Here is an 18,143-nt window from a genome sequence, read left to right as displayed (position 1 = left end):
ACATTCGTTTAAAAAGCAATTACATTTAAGTTTTAAGATATTACGAAGAGTAAGAGGGTAGTAAATTACAGGTTTACAAATTATTTCTATGTCTCATAATACATTTTAAAAAGTTTAGTACGTGGTACACTGTACATTCAGAGTCCAAAAGTTGAAGTGATAACATCGCTGGGCGACACTGCCTATAGCCCCATTTTTTTAATAAAGGGATAAGCCATGTCTTTCGATGTGGGTGATAGAACTTACAGAAAAGTACTGTATGGATGGTGGACTGGTGAGAATGATCGTCACAAGGGCACAGGTCCATTTGGGTGCTCCAATTGTTTTTATCAGGGAAAGTCACCAGTCTGAAAAATAGGTTCAATCTGAACCTTGTTAGGAGCATCTTTTCGTAGGTGGAAATCTCCAGTGTGAGATATGGCTGAATTTTCAAAGTCTGCTGAGTCAAAATTGCGTGGATGGCAGATTTTTTTGTAGCCATCGTTACTAGTCTCAGGGAGTCTAGATGGCTCAGTGCTATTTGTTTTAGATCTTTTTTAGAAAGTTCACTCATTAGTTCTGGGTTATTATAGTATTTCTCGATCCCTAGATCATAGAGGAAGTTTCTAATGTATGTGAGCCAGGGTATTTTTTTTGCGTTGTCCAACTCCATGATATCTCGAAGAATATTTTTTGTCAGGTTATTTTCTTCGGATAACCAGACTCTTCTCCAAAGCATTAGAGGTTGGATTTTAATCAAGTCTTCAATGAAGGGGATTCCCAATTCAATGTGCGAGGCATAGATCGAGGTGCCTCGTGGTGTTGCTAGGAGGAATCGCGTAAAGATGTTTTCCTCTTTTTGAATGGGGTTGGTGTTAATATGCCCCCAAATCCCAGCACCGTATAATGCAATGGATTGGCACTTTGCGGCGTATATTTGAAGCAGTTCGACTTGGGGTTTTTTCCCTAGTCTGTTTGAGAATTTCATGAGTGCCATGATCGCTCTTTTGAAAAGATGTCTCCTGGCCTCTACCGCCGGTTTCCAACTTAGGGCATCATCTATCATGATGCCCAAATAGGGGTATTGTGAGGTTCTTTTGATTCTTTGTTTTTTCAGGAAAATGGTTTTTACCTGTTTTTTTGCGCCGCCTGCCACCATAACAAAGGTTTTTTTTACATTTATGTGCAGGTCCAGGGCGGCCATGAAATCTGCGTATTTGGTCAGTAGTTTCTGTAGTTCAATTGGGGTCCGGGCTAAAATGACGGCGTCGTCCGCGTAGAGCAGGGCGGGGATCAGGCGATCTTTTGCTTTTGGGAGGTCCCTTCCCCCCTTCAACATACACTCTTCGAGACCGTTGGTGTATAATGAAAATAGAAAGGGGGCCAGGACACAACCTTGCCTCACTCCCCGCTCTACCCCAAACGGTGCCGTCAGTTCTCCTCTTGTACCAAACCTCACTCTCGCCGTGGCCCCGCTATAGAGTTCCCTTAGATAGTCCAAAAGGGGGGGGTCGACCCCCATCTTACACAGCAGCGACCAAAGCTTGGAGTGTGAGACACAGTCGAATGCGGATGACAAATCCACGTATGTCATGAAGATTGTTCCTGTTTTTGCGAGGATATACTTGGATGTAAGCAAGGAGAGGTTCAATACTTGGTCAATTGTTCCAAAGCCCTCCCTGAAGCCAAACTGTAGGTCAGAGAGAATGTTTTCGTCCGCTACCCACTGTTGCAATTTGCCAAGGAGGACTCTGCCGACCACTTTACCCAGGGAGTCAAGAAGGGAGATTGGGCGATAACACTTAACGTCTTGCCTGTCCCCCTTCTTGAAAATGGGGACCATTATTGATGATGACCATGAGTCCAACAATCCGAGTTCCATGGTTGCCATGTAAACTCTCGTAATTATTGGGGTCCAGAGGTCGGGAAGAAATTTGAATAAATCAACAGGGACCCCATCGGGACCAGGAGCTTTTCCAGGCCTACTTAGGGATAAAGCTTTTTCGAAATCTTGTAGATCGACTTCCAAAGAGATAGGAAAGGTGGCTGGTTTGTGTGCAGCCTGATGCAAATCACAGTTAGATGTAGATTGGAAGATTTTCGAAAAATGACTCGTCCATGTGGTCTCGTCAATGGCCACGTCTATTTTTGGTCCGCTGGGATCAGTTAATGAGGGAGATTTGACTATTTTCCAGAAAGCCTGGGAATCCTTCGCGAGTGCACTCTCGTGTAGTGCTTTCCAAAGGGATATTTTTAGTTCTTTTTTCCTTGTCTTTCTGGCAATAGTATATTCTCTTCTGAGGCCTTGGATCTTTGTTGGATCTCTATTAGTTTCTCCGAGGGCTTTCCTCAAGTTGGTTTGTGCTTTTGTGCAATCTCTGTTGAACCAGCCTGTGGTCTTTTGTTTATTTTGGTTATGAGGTCTGGTTAGCAGGTTTTTGACATATTCTATAATGGTGTTGAAATTTTCTAAGATTTGATTCGCCTCCGCTTGGTGATCAAGACAGATCATGATGTTTTTATAGGCGAGAGTGACAAGTCTCTTCGTAAGAGTATTAGGGTCCACTTTATTCCATTTAATGGTGAAGCCATTTGCCTTGTGCAACTCGAGCCTATTCTGTGATAGGGTGTTGGCTATTGTTACCATCAGAGGATTCGAGTGAAATAATTGGAGACTAAGGCTGAGGGCGGAGTGGTCACTGAGGCAGTTTTCCAAGATTTTAAATGTTCCAACTCGCGGTTTTAAGGCTTCTGTAATTAATATATAGTCCACGGTGGTCTCATGGCCCCTTCCTCTATATGTTGGCTCAAATTTATTGCTAGTTTGTTGAACAGAGTTCAAAATATGGAGATCCAGATTTGATAGTATTTTGTTCATAGCAGACCCCACTCCTGAGTGGGTGAAGTGAGTTAAAGGGATATCTGACTCGTCTACTATTCCACAGACATCAATGTTCGGGCAGGGATGCAGATTGAAGTCACCACCCCAAATTACATAGGAAGAGTCCGCTTTCTGTTTGTGGTGGGTATGTTCTGTTAACTTGTCTTGAATTTGGTCAAGAATGATCAGAAATTTGTCGGGGTCCAGGTTGTTATATATGTTTACTATTGATATGCGAGTTTTTTTCCCTACAGAGAGCGTAAGGATCTGAAAGTTCGGGAAAAGGTCTGTCTTAATGATGTTTATGTCTACCATAGTGTTGGCCATGTAGATTACCAGACCCCCCTTCGGTCTACCTGAGACACTCGGAAGAGCGGGGGAATTAAAGGTTCTATATCCCACTAGGTGGAGGGCAGCTATTGCCCATGTTTCTTGAATGGAGATGATTTGAAAGTCATTCAGAAAGACTGCTGCCGAACCATCCTCAATCTTGTTGCGGAGTCCAGCGACATTCCAGAAAATCATGGAAAGCTGGGTGGGTTCAAGCTGCTGTGCGACATTGTAATTGTGTGGTATGGATTGGGTAGGCACCAGGTTTGGGTGTGAAAGAGCTATTGTGGTTGATAAGGGCTCCGGTGATTTAGATGTTTGTCAATCGACCATTTCCAGGCCACTGAACCTGTTCGCGGTCGGGAAGCCTAGCCAGTGTTGCCCGTTGCTGGTGCCTTCATAATTGGGACCGAAAGATTGGTAAGGTGGTCTCTCCCTTTGCTCCCAGTTTCCAACATTAGATGTGCTTTTCATGATGTTTTACAGTTAGCTCTGTTTTGTATTGTTTGGACCTGCATACATTTTTCCTGTGCACATTTCATAAAAACTGCAGTTGTAATGCTTACAATGACATAGTATGTGTTCAGAGTTGTATTTGCTCTGGTGCTTTGTAAGCTCTTTCGGTGACCAGCCACATCATTGAAAGTAAAAGCTACAACAACAAGATGGACCATAAAAAATAAAAATAAAATGTGACTAATATAAAACACAAAGTCAGTATGGTGTTTTGCAACTCTGTCGTCGCAGATGCAGTGGAAAATGCGTTGGCTCAAAAAGCATATACACCTTCCCGCAGGAGACTGTAATTCAATTTCGTGCATTAACTCCACAATAAAAGCAATTATCTCAAGTGCTGCCCTATAAAACAACAATTGTGTTGCAAAGTGTAAAAGGTTTGCCTTGAAACGCAGGGGTTTGGAAATGTGAGGCAGTAAATAAAAATATGATACAGGCGCAAAGACCATAGCATGTGAAATTGAAACTCGAATATGCTGATTATGTGACATTGGTTTTATAGGCCCCCATTACACATGTATCCAGGCTCGATCATGACGGGCAATCGAACGCAACTATAAGCAGAAAGTACAATTCACAGTCTGAGCCCCAAATAATAATCATAATTAAATCTTACAATAGAGTGAATAAGCAGCAGCAGTATGCAGTATAGGAAACAAACCTGTTACTGTGGATAAATGCAAGGGTTACAGCCAAAAACGATGGTGTGGATTTAGAAGGTTAGGAAGGGGGAATAGGTTGTATTTCATTAACGACACTAACCTGGAAAAAAGCATTAATCCTGTTTTGGGGCACGCTAATTACAACTGTGGTGAATGTGGCTGGCTGTACAACTTGTGCTAACAAATTAATTAGAAGTATTGCACTATTTTGTTTCTGTTTTTGTTAGAATGTTGGCTTACCTTTGAGAAGCGTTCCTGTAGTGCACGTAGGCACGAGTCTTTGCTCAAAATGAATGAATCAAGAAGTGGGTTATGGGTGTGATGTATATCTTGTTTACATGTATGTAAAGGGAGAGTTATGGTGCGTGCGACAAGGAATGATTGAGGCCTTTGAGCCTTTTCTTCTTTCCTGACTTTACAAAAAAGCTATATGTGCAAAAGGGGTACAAAATCTGGCAGGTAATGATAGACCATCTAGATCCCTAAGAATTATCACTCCTTTGGTTAAATTTGATAATCTGTTGTTTAGATAGTATCTTTTTATTTTTTTCATTAATATTGCTCCTATTGTTTGTCTTGTATTTTCGGTTATTTGTAACCATCTATGTTAAATATCTGCACCACAAACTTTCTGTGTGTTGGTATGTCGATTTTGCTATGATATATAATGGTTTTATATGCATTTTTGTCTATATGGCTTTGAACTGAACCAAAAATTTTTTTTTAAAAAACAAACAAAAAAGCTATATGATTTTTTACGGCTTTGGAGAGAAGAGGTTGAAGACTTATCTCGCGGTATTTCCCCTCTGCAATGAAAAAGGCGCATTATGGCGATATGTTGGCTTATTGTATTATGGTTGACAGCAGAAATGACTGTCTTTAAAGACCAGGGGCCACATGTACGACCATTTTATTTTGCGAGTCTCTAATTACGATTTTTTTGTGACTCTCAATTAGTAAATTGCAAAATGAAATGTACTAATGTGTCAGACACAGGAGCGATTCCTAATGGGGTCGCAATGGACCTGCCTCATCAGTATACATAAGGCAGGTCGCAAATTAATACCCATTGGGAATGGGAGAAAACATGTTTTGGGACCTCCTCTTTTTCTCGTCCCCCGCTGGACGAATCACCCCGAAACTTTCAATACAGCAGTGTCCGTTGAGAGCACCAACAAGCCTTGCAACTGCAACCAACATTGAAAGGTCAGAAGGTACAGTGTCTGGACCAACAGGGTCCAGGGGACTCACCACAAGCAGGGGATTCAGGGGAGGCCCCAAGCAATCGGGGAAGCCTGCAGAATTCAAAGATGACCCTCAAGATGACCCACAGGCATGAGGCACTGGAGTCTCTAGAGGACATCGAGCAGCTCACCAAAGATGCAAGCCTACAATGCAAGTGTTGTGGTGAGGATGAGAATCTTGGTCAGTGGAGATGCTTGAGGTGGGGGCTACTTGGAGCCCAAAGATCTTGGAGAAAGAAAACCAACAAGCCTTTGCAACAGTAAGTCGAGGAGATGCACAGGGGTTTGATTCCTGCGGCTTCGACGAGGGATACTGGCCTAAAACTTGGTGAGAGCACAGAGCAGGCCCGAAGGGATGTGAAGAACCACCAGTGTGTTGCTGAGCCTTCCAGAGTCTGTGGGAGCCCAGGATCAGCAGACTTTTCAGCTTAGTTGTGGTGCCTGCAGATGCAGGGAAGTGACTCTTTCACTTCAAGGGAGATTCCTTCAGGTTTCTTGGATGCCCACAAGCCTTGGAAGGTTCCTGTATGGAGCACAGGCACAGACGTTGTAGCAGACGAGAAGGGCAATGAGATCAGGAGCCTTCTCAGTTGCAGCCTTGATGCCCAGAGCGAAGTCCAGTGAAGTTCAGAGTACCCAGATGGTTGAAGAAGTGGTGTCTCGAAATTAATCTTGTCCCATGATGAATCTAGGGACCCACCCCCAGGTAAGCCCTTCCCTAAGGAAAGGGTTGGGACGTTTCAGGGGTCCCTTCCAAAGGAGGGGCTGGAAAAGGGGGAGGATACTCCCCTGTCCTTTGTCCAGTTTCGCACCAGAGCGGGAGCCAACTGCTCCCTGAACTGGTTTGCACTGGACTAGGCATGGCTGGCACCAAGTGTGCCCTGCACACATACTATGTGGTGCTGTCAAGCACCCCACCCTGCCCCAATACACATAACCCTGTCTGAGAGGTGGCCACACCTCCCTGTGACAGGATACCTATTGTTCTGCCTTCCCCTGCTCGATCTTGGCTCAGCAGCAGGAGTGCAGAAGCGTGTCTCTGGCTGGCAGCAGCCCTAGCTTCCAGTCCGGGTCTAGAAGACTTGTACAGGGAGAACTGAGGGCCTCCAAAAGGAGCTTTATGGTGCATGGAATGATACCTCCCACACCGTTTACAGTGTGGGGGTACAATTCCAACATGTTTGATACCAAACATGACGGGGTTAGTTAATGCCAGTTTAGAGTCAGCCATCATGTAATGGTGCATGGGCACTCTATATAACTGAATGTCTGATGCACTTACAACCCGGGAGAATGGACTTCGAATGGCATAGGGGTGTCCTACTCATGCAAGGCCACCATCAAACTTAGAAGCAAGCACCCTGCCTTCAGTATTGAAAGGCCTGCTTTTGGGGTGACATAGGTTTTAAGTGCATGGCCTTAGATATAGGGAAACCTATATTTTTTGTAAGTGGTGCTAGCAAGTGGTGCTAGCACCAGCGTACAGAGGCTGCAATGACAGGCCTAACGTTAAAGTTTTGGTGGTCTCCCATGGGTGGCATGATACATGCTTCAGCCCTAGGGGGACCCCTGGTGTACCTATGCCCCGGGGTACCTCCGTACCTTTTACCAGGGACTGATGAGGTTACACCAGTGTGCAATTTGGGATGTACTGAAGTACTTACCAAACCAATTTAGGGGAGAAAGCACAGAGACTGGTGTCCTGATTAGCAGTATCCCAGTCAGACTAATCTAAAACCATCAGAGCACCAGCAAAAAGTGGGGGTAAACATGCAGACGGATCCTACCTTCATACAGCTCCTTTGTGTTTGTAGCCATGCCAGGTACAAAGCATCATGTTTCGATTGATGCATTTTAGTGCTCGCGTCCGTATCACTGCATTAAAATGCAATAATTACGCTTACCGAATTCTCTGACTTTGTCTCAATGACCACATAGCTGTCAAGGTTTCAGATTGCATTCAACGACTATGAGTGACACTTTTCGTGAGCAAAATCAAGCAATGAAGACTAGGGAAACATAAATATTTGAAATTATACCCATTTGAACACCGAGAAAGAAATCCTGCCTCAGCCAGCCTGATCCGACGGGCCCCAGTGGCTCCTCCGTGGCAAATATTCAATCAAATGAATGGCATCTTTCAGTGTAGATAGTCTGTCCAAGCTCTTTGTCAGTCCCACGTGGGACACGACTATAGGATGTGAGAGGCCCCAGCGCGGATCATGATCTCAGCTGCCTGGTAGTTGAGCTATGAAGTTGTAACTTTACTTTAAGGCTTATGATGGCTCACCAGTCCCACGCTCTTAATAGTAGATTGAGAGGGGCTCAATCTTTCAGGAAGCACCCTCACACAGGCCAAGGTCTATGAGCATTTGTGAGATATAGAAATATCAGAGGCCTTCATCACATTCTGCGGTGGTGATCATTATGTGTGATACTATGGCAAAGTGCCTCATTTGATCAGCTTTTACCAGCTGAGCTGCCCACACCTTAACACAATTAAACCCTAGACCTCTGAGCTGTAACCAGCATGTACTTAACCTCCACGTTACCACAGCCCCAATACTGAGAATTGAAGGTACTGACACCAACTGTCTCTATAGCTAGCAGTGCCATCACGGTACGAGCCAGCCCACCGTGATGCTGACCTCCTGCACAGGCTCGGCTGCGGGTAATGGCCACAGTCCAGGACTTGAGTTGACCCACTATGTACTTGTACAGCGCCATTCCGTAATTATAGCTGCTCGGTGCAAGGTCGGGCTGCCCGTGAGTCGTCACAGTGTCATTTACAGCACAGTGGGCACAACAAACAATGCCTGGTGCAAGCAGTGGCGGCCAGGCTGCACTGACAAACTTAAACAGTCTGCCGCGCCGCTGCCCACTCGGGCTGCGCCCACCTATTTGTGTGAATGACTCAAGTGTCTGTGCTCTCTTGGCTCTCTCGGCCATAGCCATTGGGCATTTGTAGGCTGACTCACTCTGTGACATCATGTCAGTGAATCGAATGCCATGGGTGAATGAAGTTACTTGTTACATGGTAGCCTGCCAAAGTCAGTCCAGAGCATACTGAAGGAGGTGCTTTGCATTTCAGTGCGGTGATGCAGACCACCACACTGAAATGCGTTAGTTGGACACCTGAAGCGTGGTACTTGGCAGGGCTGTGAACATGAGGTGCTCCAAGCAGCCTTGTGAGAGGACGTAATCTGTGGGCACTGCAGCTATGGCTGCGCCTGCTCAGCTACCTGCTGATCGACCTGGGGACTCGAAGGTATGGTGATTATCATAGTCTTGGTGAGTACATTTTTAAATTGTGCTTTCAGTCTCTCTCGCTTTAGTCTGAGCAAGTAAATAGTAAGGCCAGGTAAAGCAGCGACATGGATCCAGTGCCTAGCCCTTCTGTTCTTTTCGGGCTGGCTCTCATCTTGATTTCTCTGAGCGGGCAGCACCATTTACCAGGGCTTAAATGTTTCCTTTGCCACCGCCATGCCTCTTCTGTAAAGTGGCACAGCATGATGTACACAACATGATATAGGCTGCCCTTCCACACTTCTCCTGGCCACCTGGCCGCCGCCCCTCCCCCCCCCTGCATTTTGCTGCCGGCATGTGTGCAGCCATGGGGTACAATGCACTGTTTTCCTCTGCTCTTGCAGGTGCACGGGTGGCCAGGCAAAGTTCACTACAGCACTGGAAGCGCCAGCCAGTCAGAAGAGAACACTTAGATTCAGAGCATGAACCAACAACCTGTTTAACCCACAAGTGCCTGTGGCCACCATGCCAAGTCCGTCCAGAAGCAGAACTTGGAGGAGATGTTTGAGGAGGCATGCCAAATTCTCAAGTATCCCTGCCACCCAACCTAAGTGACATTAAGTGTAATGGGGTGACCCTGTAAACCTCAGAACCTGGGCGGGTAGTTAAACCAAAACAATGGTTCTGTCGGAAGGAACATTTCAATTAAACACAATACTTAATCATTAGATGTGTACAAATATTAAAAACTGACCACAAGCAGAAGGGAAAAAGGTCAAAGACTTTATTTGTATTTAACTTTTTCAGAGATTCGAGTTATGCATTGAATCAAATTTGCTGTCCAAAATACACAAAACACATGGACTGTGAATACAAAAGGGGTCGTAACTGGTGACTGGGTGTTTACAAGTGATAGACCATATAACATAAAAGAGCAAACTTTTTCAAAGATTTTTTCAAAAAAATTCCACTGCAAAACACAATAGTCCCTGGAGAATTGAATTATTTCTTTTGTTGAAACGGACTTTGGGCAGATGGATATGTGGCATATAACGTCGACGTTTCGACCCTGGGGGGCGATGGGCTGATTTGTGTGCATCAAAAGCGGGTCTTCATCAGGCCTGGGTTAAGGTTGGACAGCCTTATTGTTAGGTGTATGATTCGTCTGATCTTCTATTGGGGTGGTGCAAGTCAACGGACAAGCACATGTAACTCTGTGTTGCTTTCTGGTTCTTTGATTCGTAATGATTCCAAAGCAACAGCCGGTGGAAGGATATTTTGGTCTGTGACGCCGTGGCGATTAACTCGGGCGTGAAGGTAGCTTCTGTCTGTCTCCGTCGGGTCCTTAGTTAAGAATGCCAACCAAAGTGAGTCACAAACTCGGTCTCCCAGACTCTGCTCCAAGTTCCAAAAGCTAAGCTGTCAGCATCTGATAAATATGAAATGGTGCTGCTCATTTTTAATGCAGATGTTTTGTTTGTAACCAGACAGAAACAGAATTGAGTCCTGGTTGGTGCTACGAGGTTCCAGCCTGCCTCTGAAGCCACTGTGAATATGCACATGGTTTAAAACTGTTATTACATACTGTATTTGCTAGACTGGCATAAATGTTCAGATATTTAAGGGCAGATTTACTAAGGGCTTGTGTTGCTCTTGTGCCACGCAAGGGCAACGCAAGCCCTCTAGTGAGATTTACCATGCCATGCAAAGTTACCTTGCTTGGCTCTAAGTAGCATAGTAAATTGGAAGTTACGCAAGGCTGTGGAAGTACACATCATTGTTTAGATTTACTCACGAGAAAGTGTCCCTCTCAAGTGTCACACTTCTGGCTGTTGAATGTCACTCATAAGTGGACTGAAACCACAGAAATGTTACACATACTCAATCTGAAAACAAGGCAGCTGTGTGTTTGTAGGTCTGCAGACAGAGGCTCATAAATAACAGTTCACAGTGAAGCCATGGCAGAACAAAGAGGTGATGGTTGAAAGATGGCGAATGAGCGAAGTACAGCAATGGAGAAAACGGAAAGCGAAACAATGAAAAATGGGAAGAAGGGAGAAAGAGGGAGAAGTAAATACAGAGAATGTGGGAGAAACAAATGAAGTCAAGAAAAGACAAGGAGGTGCAAAAAAGCTTAACAGGGGAAGAAAGAGGAATTTAGAGAGTGGTAAAAGGAACAAAGTATGGAATCCCCTCAAAACACCTGGGGTTGGTCAGACTCAGCACATTAGCAGTTCTTAATTTTGTTATAGTCCTTTCAGAACATAAGAAAAATGCATTTCACTAAAAATGCACACTTGCTTCGCTCACTAGGTGTCTTAGAAGTGTGTTTGAAAGTGGGGTGAATTTTAATTTTCTGGCTACTCACTTGCATCACAAGTATATGAATGTACCTTGCACTACTCTCTTGCTCTGCAAAAGACAGCTTGAATTTTATATGAATGTTCCATTATATTTAGCTAAAAGAAGAAATCGGGAAGCTGGAAGACAAAGTGGAGTGTGCTAATAATGCGCTGAAAGCAGACTGGGACAGGTGGAAACAGAACATGCAGAATGACATGAAATCTGCCTTCACCACAATGGCGCAAAATAATGTTAACTATTATGAAGAGGTAAGATCGACATTTCATGGCAGACCCAACGTTCAAGTTACTAAAGGTACTTATCTTGAAGAAAGCTTGTGACAGAACTCCCATGTTTAATCAGTGTAATGGTGTTTTTTTGTGGTCGATATATTAGGAGACATATCCTGTTGCACATAAACGGCAATGTTGAACAGAAGAAGAGAAAACAGACTGTACACACAAACACTGTGCAGAAACTCAACATTACCTTCTCTAAAAGACTTAGGCCTAGATGTATCATCGTTCCTAGTTGCGATTTCTTAATAGCGATTTTTAACGAATCGGTATTTAGAAATCGCAATATGGGATGTATGTTTGAAATCGCAATTTTTTTGCGATTTCTTAATATTCTTTATTTGCGAATTTGCAAGTTGCGAATTCGCAAATAAGAAATAATTTCCCATTCATTCCTATGGGCCAGGAGGCCCATAGGAATTATTGTGAAATACATCTCATCTCATTTTGCGATTTGCAATTTGCTAATCGCAAAATGAGAATGATTTCAAGGGTGCAGGGGTGTCTCAAGGACACCCTGCTGTACCCCTGAAATCAGCATTTGTGTGCATATGGCGCACATACATGCCCTATGGGCATGTATGTGCGTCATATGCTACCTTTAAAAATGCAACATTTGGGATTATTTTAGGATTTCGCAAATTACCACCAACTTCAAATTGGTGGTAATTTGCGATTTCTTAACCCAAAATCACAAAATGTAAAAGTTTCATAAATAGCATTTAAGGAAATTAGGAATCGCAAATGTTTGCGATTCTTTGTTTTGTAATTTTTTTTAATGCATCTCAAACATGCAAAAAGACCGTTTAAGATTCGCAAAGGCCGAAATTCGGCCTTTGCGAATCGCAAAAGGCTTGATACATCTAGGCCTTACATCCTTGGATCTGCCTCCTTACGTTATAGTGACTGAAATCTTTATTGTTTAGTATTTTGCCTTCCTTAAGGTGAATGTATAACTGTATTTTCAAGTATGTGTGATCTTTTAAGTTTGTGTTCTCATGATAGGTTAGTGACTAATGCTTACATTACTTTACGGTAATGGCATTGCGCTGAGTCCCACTCCTGCGCCTTCATTCATTACATATGAGGCAGGGTCCGTGAACTTGTGAACATACTTGACCGCATTTAAAACTAATGAAGACGAGCACAAATTAAACAGGAAATGAAACAATTATACTTTTGTCTTTTAAGACCGCAAAATGTTTCTCATGGTGTCATTTCGGGGTCTCTGCGCCCTGTATTAAAACACGTTTGCTTCATAAAAGTAGAATAGAGTAGTAGGCACGATTTTACCATAAAATAGCATGTATGATTGTAATAACAAAACAAGCCACTAGATGACGGTCGTAGAGCGCACAAGAATAATGGTTTCTTTGCACGCTTTGTGTAAATGATACTTTTCTTAATTAAAGATAAAGCATCTGACAGCACAGCCATGTTATTTATTTTTGTCAGTTGCTATTTGTTGTTGAACTCTTTAATAAAGTAAACAACACATCAAAGATAAAAGGGTAGAAATTGCTTGCGCTCTGATAAAATGCTTAAGCACTGTGTCTTTAGTGTGCTATGACACGCGGTTTTAAAATGTAATGCCAGCATTTTATGTAATTTAAATATTTTTGCACGATGGAACCTGTAGCACAAAGCAAAACGTTCCTAAACGGCTATGTGTTAAAGGTGCCGGATGACTCATGCTATCAGATACATTAAAAAATGAATACTACCCAATGATGACATTTTCTTTAAAAGACGATTTGTGATTTACATTTCCAGAGTGAAACAAAATTAGCACTTCCACATTTATTTCAAATATGTTGTTTTGCGTACCGTGCTCTATAACACTCCTGGAGAGATTGAATGTATAGAATAGCGATACGTTAGCACAGGTGGGGTTATACACCCCCTCCTGCCCTGGATGCTGTCTTATAGTGCACTGTTTCTGAGTCATGTGGAAGCTATTGTTTTCTGCGTCTGGTATCCATTTGTCATTTATGAATATTTGCCTATTATCGACTCAATACCCATTATTTACTTACTACGTTCCACTTCAGGTACTGTTTTTGCCGACTTGATGACATTTCTGTCTGCAACTAAATAAGTGTATCCCAGTTAGATAAATAAACACTGAGCCTTTTTCAGATCCCAGCAGTGTGACAGCCTTACAAGTTAGATACAATGAGCACCGTTAAGTAAAAGCAGCATAAAGTTTAATGTGTGTAAACAAAAAACGTATTGCCACAAACCTATACCTAACGAATTCGCTTTATTATGGCTAATACCGTTTTTTGCAAACAAAAGGAGATGATGGATGGAGTGCTGACATTTTTCAGACATTCACCCCCAGTCACAGATCTGGGTTGAATCCATCATCGTTCTTTAGGTCACTTCGCCACCTCTGTTCAGACCCAGTTATATGCAAATTAGTCTTGACCCTGTGCCTCATGGGAACAGTCCAGCCCGAACTGCCAAGCCAGGTCTTGGAAACAAGCATCCTGGGACTGGTTCGGGGATAACACCCCTCATCAGCCAGGCTAGCTTGACTCCAATGGCAAAGTGAGCAAGAGACCCACATCTGGCCATGCCCTGCCAACTTAGGGTGAACATACTAAACACATGGAGATGATAGACAGAGCGCTGAAACTTTTCAGACACTCACCCCCAGTCACAGATCTGGGTAGAATCCATCATTGTTCTTTAGCTCACTTCGCCACCTCAGTTCAGACCCAGCTGTATGCAAATCAGTCTTGACCCTGTGCCTCATGGGAACAGTCCAGCCCAAACTGCCAAGCCAGGTCGTCCCTGAACTGGAAACAAGCCTTCTGGGACCAGTTTCGGGGTAACACCCCTCATTAGCCAGGCTCGCTTGAAACCAGTGGCAAAGTGAGCAAGGGCCCCATATCTGGGCATACCCTGTCAACTAGGGCGAACAAAGCAAACACAAGGAGATGATGTCCAGAGTGCTGATACTTTTCAGACACTCACCCCAGTCACAGATCTGGGTTGAATCCATCATCGTTCTTTAGCTCACTTCACCACCTCAGTTCAGACCCAGCTATATGCCAATCAATCTTGACCCTGTGCCTCAGAACAGTCCAGCCCGAACTGCCAAGCCTGGTCTTCCCTGAACCGGAAACAAGCATCCTGGGACCGTTTTTGGGTTAACACCCCCTCATCAGTCAGGCTAGCTTGAATCCAGTGGCAATGTGATCAAGGGACCCTCATCTGGGCATACCCTGCCAACTTAGTATGAACTAACCAAACACAGGGAGATTATGTCTTTTTATCATAATTTCTGTCATTATCAATTTGTACTGGAATATATAGTGTTTTTTTCAAGTACCTTTTAACTCTCTTTTTGTTTCTTGTATGTTTTACTACTGACTGCTTTAAAGTAAGATCTCAAAATTGCTATTAATCCTAGCCTATTTTTAATGCCGGGTTTTGACAGCACTGCCGTCAAACTAACCTATTCACACCAGTATGCAAAGAGTGGGCTTTGACTCTGCCTTTTCGACCATTTACATTTTTTCGAGCCGCCTGTTGTCAGTCACGACCTGGCTCAGAAAATTGCTCTCACTGCAGTTTGGCTGTACCCTTGCACATCCACTGCATTGACTACAGGACATATTACTTTACAACTTTTTTCCTCTGTCCACTCCTGCTGGCTTCCAGGTTACCCTGACACCTAGAACATTAAACACAAACCAATTCGCTTGGTCAATCCTTGATTTTGTATGTTTCTCATAACTCCTTATGGCCAAACACTTCTTTTTGTCAGTTTTTCACATACATGAACAACTATGTTAAGTCTGTGTTGGGCTTTTGAGTTATTTTGTTGGTTTGTGTGGTGATGGTGAGGGGCAAAAGCTCCTTAAGTATGTGAGATTGTTCAAAGTTCATAAACTTCCTTACATAGGAATAACATTCCCAGAAAAATACCAACTTTGTTCTACAAGTGTATTTTTGTATTTTTCATTTCAGCAAAATGTTTCACCCACCATCAATTGCTACATAGAAATACTGCCCTAGTGTCGGTGCCAAACGTTCCCATTCATTCCTCCAAATCCTCTCGTATTTTTCAACACAAAATCGTATCCACCATGGCAAATATCTTTCTTGCAGCTTCAGCAGTCATTGACATCTGATGGGACTGAAAATCCCCGTTTTTGCCAGGGAGGGCCTACAAGCCGAATGCGCTACTGTCATTTCCCCTGCACTGTTCCCAGTGAGCCCAATATCATGGAAGGTCAGTGATGGGTCTTCCTGTGTAATGAACTGAGACCCCTGAGCAGTATTCTGAGCTCTAAGGATGCACTCCTCTTTAAGGGAGAGACTACTTTCCTTCCTAACCGAGCTCTGTGCACCTAGTTGTAGAGACAGTGTGATAATTAGTGCAGGGACTCTTTTTTTCTGTCTCCTACAGAGAGTTCTGTCCGACTCCCTTTACCGGGTCCTTCATGTACATTTGATTAGGATATGTTTTTAAACCGTATGTACACTTTGTGCCTTTCAAAGATCGAGTCTCTGGACTGTGTCCACTGCTTTAGGAGTGCAGTGTGCAAGCCATGTTAGATTCCAGACATGATGTATCCTAAAATGGTGGAGTGTGTTCTCTGAGGTCAGGTCCTGGGGGGTCACTCTTTGTGCATTCCTTCCCCCTGAGATAAGGCTGTAGAAGTATTCTATGTCCTGTGTGTGTGTGGCGGGGGGGGGCAGGGGGGGGGGGGTTGTAAGGGCCTCTTCGCTTTGATCCTTTTCTATGCCAGAGCACTGTATGATCTTTGCTCTATTCTTGCCTAATTGTCAAGGACTGGAAAAGTACTCGCTCCTTGATGTTAAATTGGATGAAGAAGGAGCGATACCTTCCAGTCACTGTAGAGTCCGGTATGTGCAGGGGACCTGCAAGAATCTGGGCAGAGAAAGAGACAGCAAGGGAAACTGGAATCTAGGAGTCCAACTGGAGTCTTGCTCAAGAAGAGTGGAAAAGAAATCTGGGGCAAAAACAATAGCGAATTGGAGAGAAACATGATGAAAAATAGACTGAGACTGCATTCAATGCATCCTTCCTCAATATTGGCTTCTGTACAGGATATATGCAAAACATTACATCAAAGAGAATAGATCGGCACCGTCTTGTATTGAGAACCCTGTAGTATTACTTGGATCAGTATCAATCTTGAAGTGGGTAGTATTAGCTATGGGAAATCAAAGGGGGGAGGAAGAGGTGGTGCTGTGTGGCACCGAGGTGGGCACGTCCTCCTCTTGCGAAAGTAACAGTAATCAGAAAGGTCCACCTCAAAGAGGGTCAGTGTGTATCCTGTTATATATGGAATACACACAATGTGTTAAAATACCCCTCACACACCAAAAGGGCCCTTGGTGTCATGCTTCATCATCGGGGTCTTCCCGCCCGGCTGCCAGACGGGGCAGTGCTGCGACAAGCGACTACGCTGGAGGACCTTTTAAATGTGGGTGCTATGTGAGTGAATTTGAGTGAGTGTCAGTGGGGTCAGGGGTGATGAAAAAGTGATGTTTAAAAAATACCTGGCCTAGTGATAGAAAAAACTATTTAATAAACACTGGCTGGTATTATTAAAAAAAGGTGGTGTCGGAAAGATTAAGCGGGTTAATGGGCTTACTTTCCTGTGCGGGTCAACATGTTTCGGGGCGTCATGCCCCTTCGTCAGGACCGGGGTCAGATCCCCCTGTCACTCACTAATGTTTCTCCACAATAAAGTGTATGTACAAAAAAGTGTGGTGGTGGTCTTATTTATCAATGTGTATAGATATACAATTTATATTAATACACTTCCCTTGCTAACGCTAAGATACTGATGTAGTATGCCTGAAAGACAAGAGCACGGTATTATTAATGCGCGGATCCCACAGCGCTAATCTCTGAATTAGCTGTAAGAGAGAAGAACAAACATACATATAGCAGTAATCTGGTGCTTGGGAACCCAGAAGAGAGTTCATAGTCTCTATAATTATTGACGTGATTGACTAGACATAGTTAAGCACACACACAATTAAGCTCGCACACTGTTTTACATGTACAGTACAGTAGGTTCAACTGGAAGGAGTCTGTACTCATTTCAAAAAATACATACTTAGCAAGGTGAGGAACAATGCCCCATGAGCCAACTCTAGACCGAAGGGTATTTGGGGGTCCAACTGCAGGTGAGACAAAGATGGAAAAAAGAAGAAAATAGAGGGTTTCTAGTCCCAGTATTCTGATGGTAACTACCTTAAAATTACGGTAGTGAAACCATACATGCCACTGTCTTTGTTTCTCTCTCCCTTTCGGCTATGCCGTACTTACACAACCCCCAGCCTCGTTGTGCTTCCTCCTCCGTCCGTGGCTTCTGTGATAGTGAGGATGGAAGCTTGGGCGGGTGTTTTTATAGTAGTGTTAATTGGTAAATCAGGGCTGGTCTAATTACTTAAGGGCTTATGACTCCGGACAGCTGTGCCAGAAAGGAAGGATGCCGAGGTCTGGTTAATGCGGTGGCCATTGTTAGCTAGTCACCGATCTTTTTTATATAATGGTACAAGGAGTGGTTGTTGGTTTTGATGTCCCCCGTAACTCATCGCCATGTAAATAACTCATTGAGGTTAAGTAGGAGTGGTTCGGGAGGTAAAAGAC

The 18,143-nt window shown here is 43.8% G+C and overlaps 1 protein-coding gene across 1 annotated transcript in view; it reads left to right on the top strand.

Moving 5' to 3' along the window:
- The window catches only part of SNX7 (sorting nexin 7), a 189,851-nt gene that overhangs the window by 111,530 nt on the left and 60,178 nt on the right, over positions 1 to 18,143 (top strand). The window contains exon 8 of the mRNA XM_086954685.1: positions 11,318 to 11,470. Within this exon, the coding sequence (XP_086810811.1) occupies positions 11,318 to 11,470 (153 nt within the window). The remainder of the gene's footprint in view (positions 1 to 11,317; positions 11,471 to 18,143) is intronic.

This window comes from Lissotriton vulgaris, chromosome 1_1, assembly GCF_964263255.1.
Source record: "Lissotriton vulgaris chromosome 1_1, aLisVul1.2, whole genome shotgun sequence".
Taxonomy (NCBI): Eukaryota; Metazoa; Chordata; class Amphibia; order Caudata; family Salamandridae; genus Lissotriton; species Lissotriton vulgaris.
This window is presented reverse-complemented; position numbering and strand designations above follow the sequence as displayed.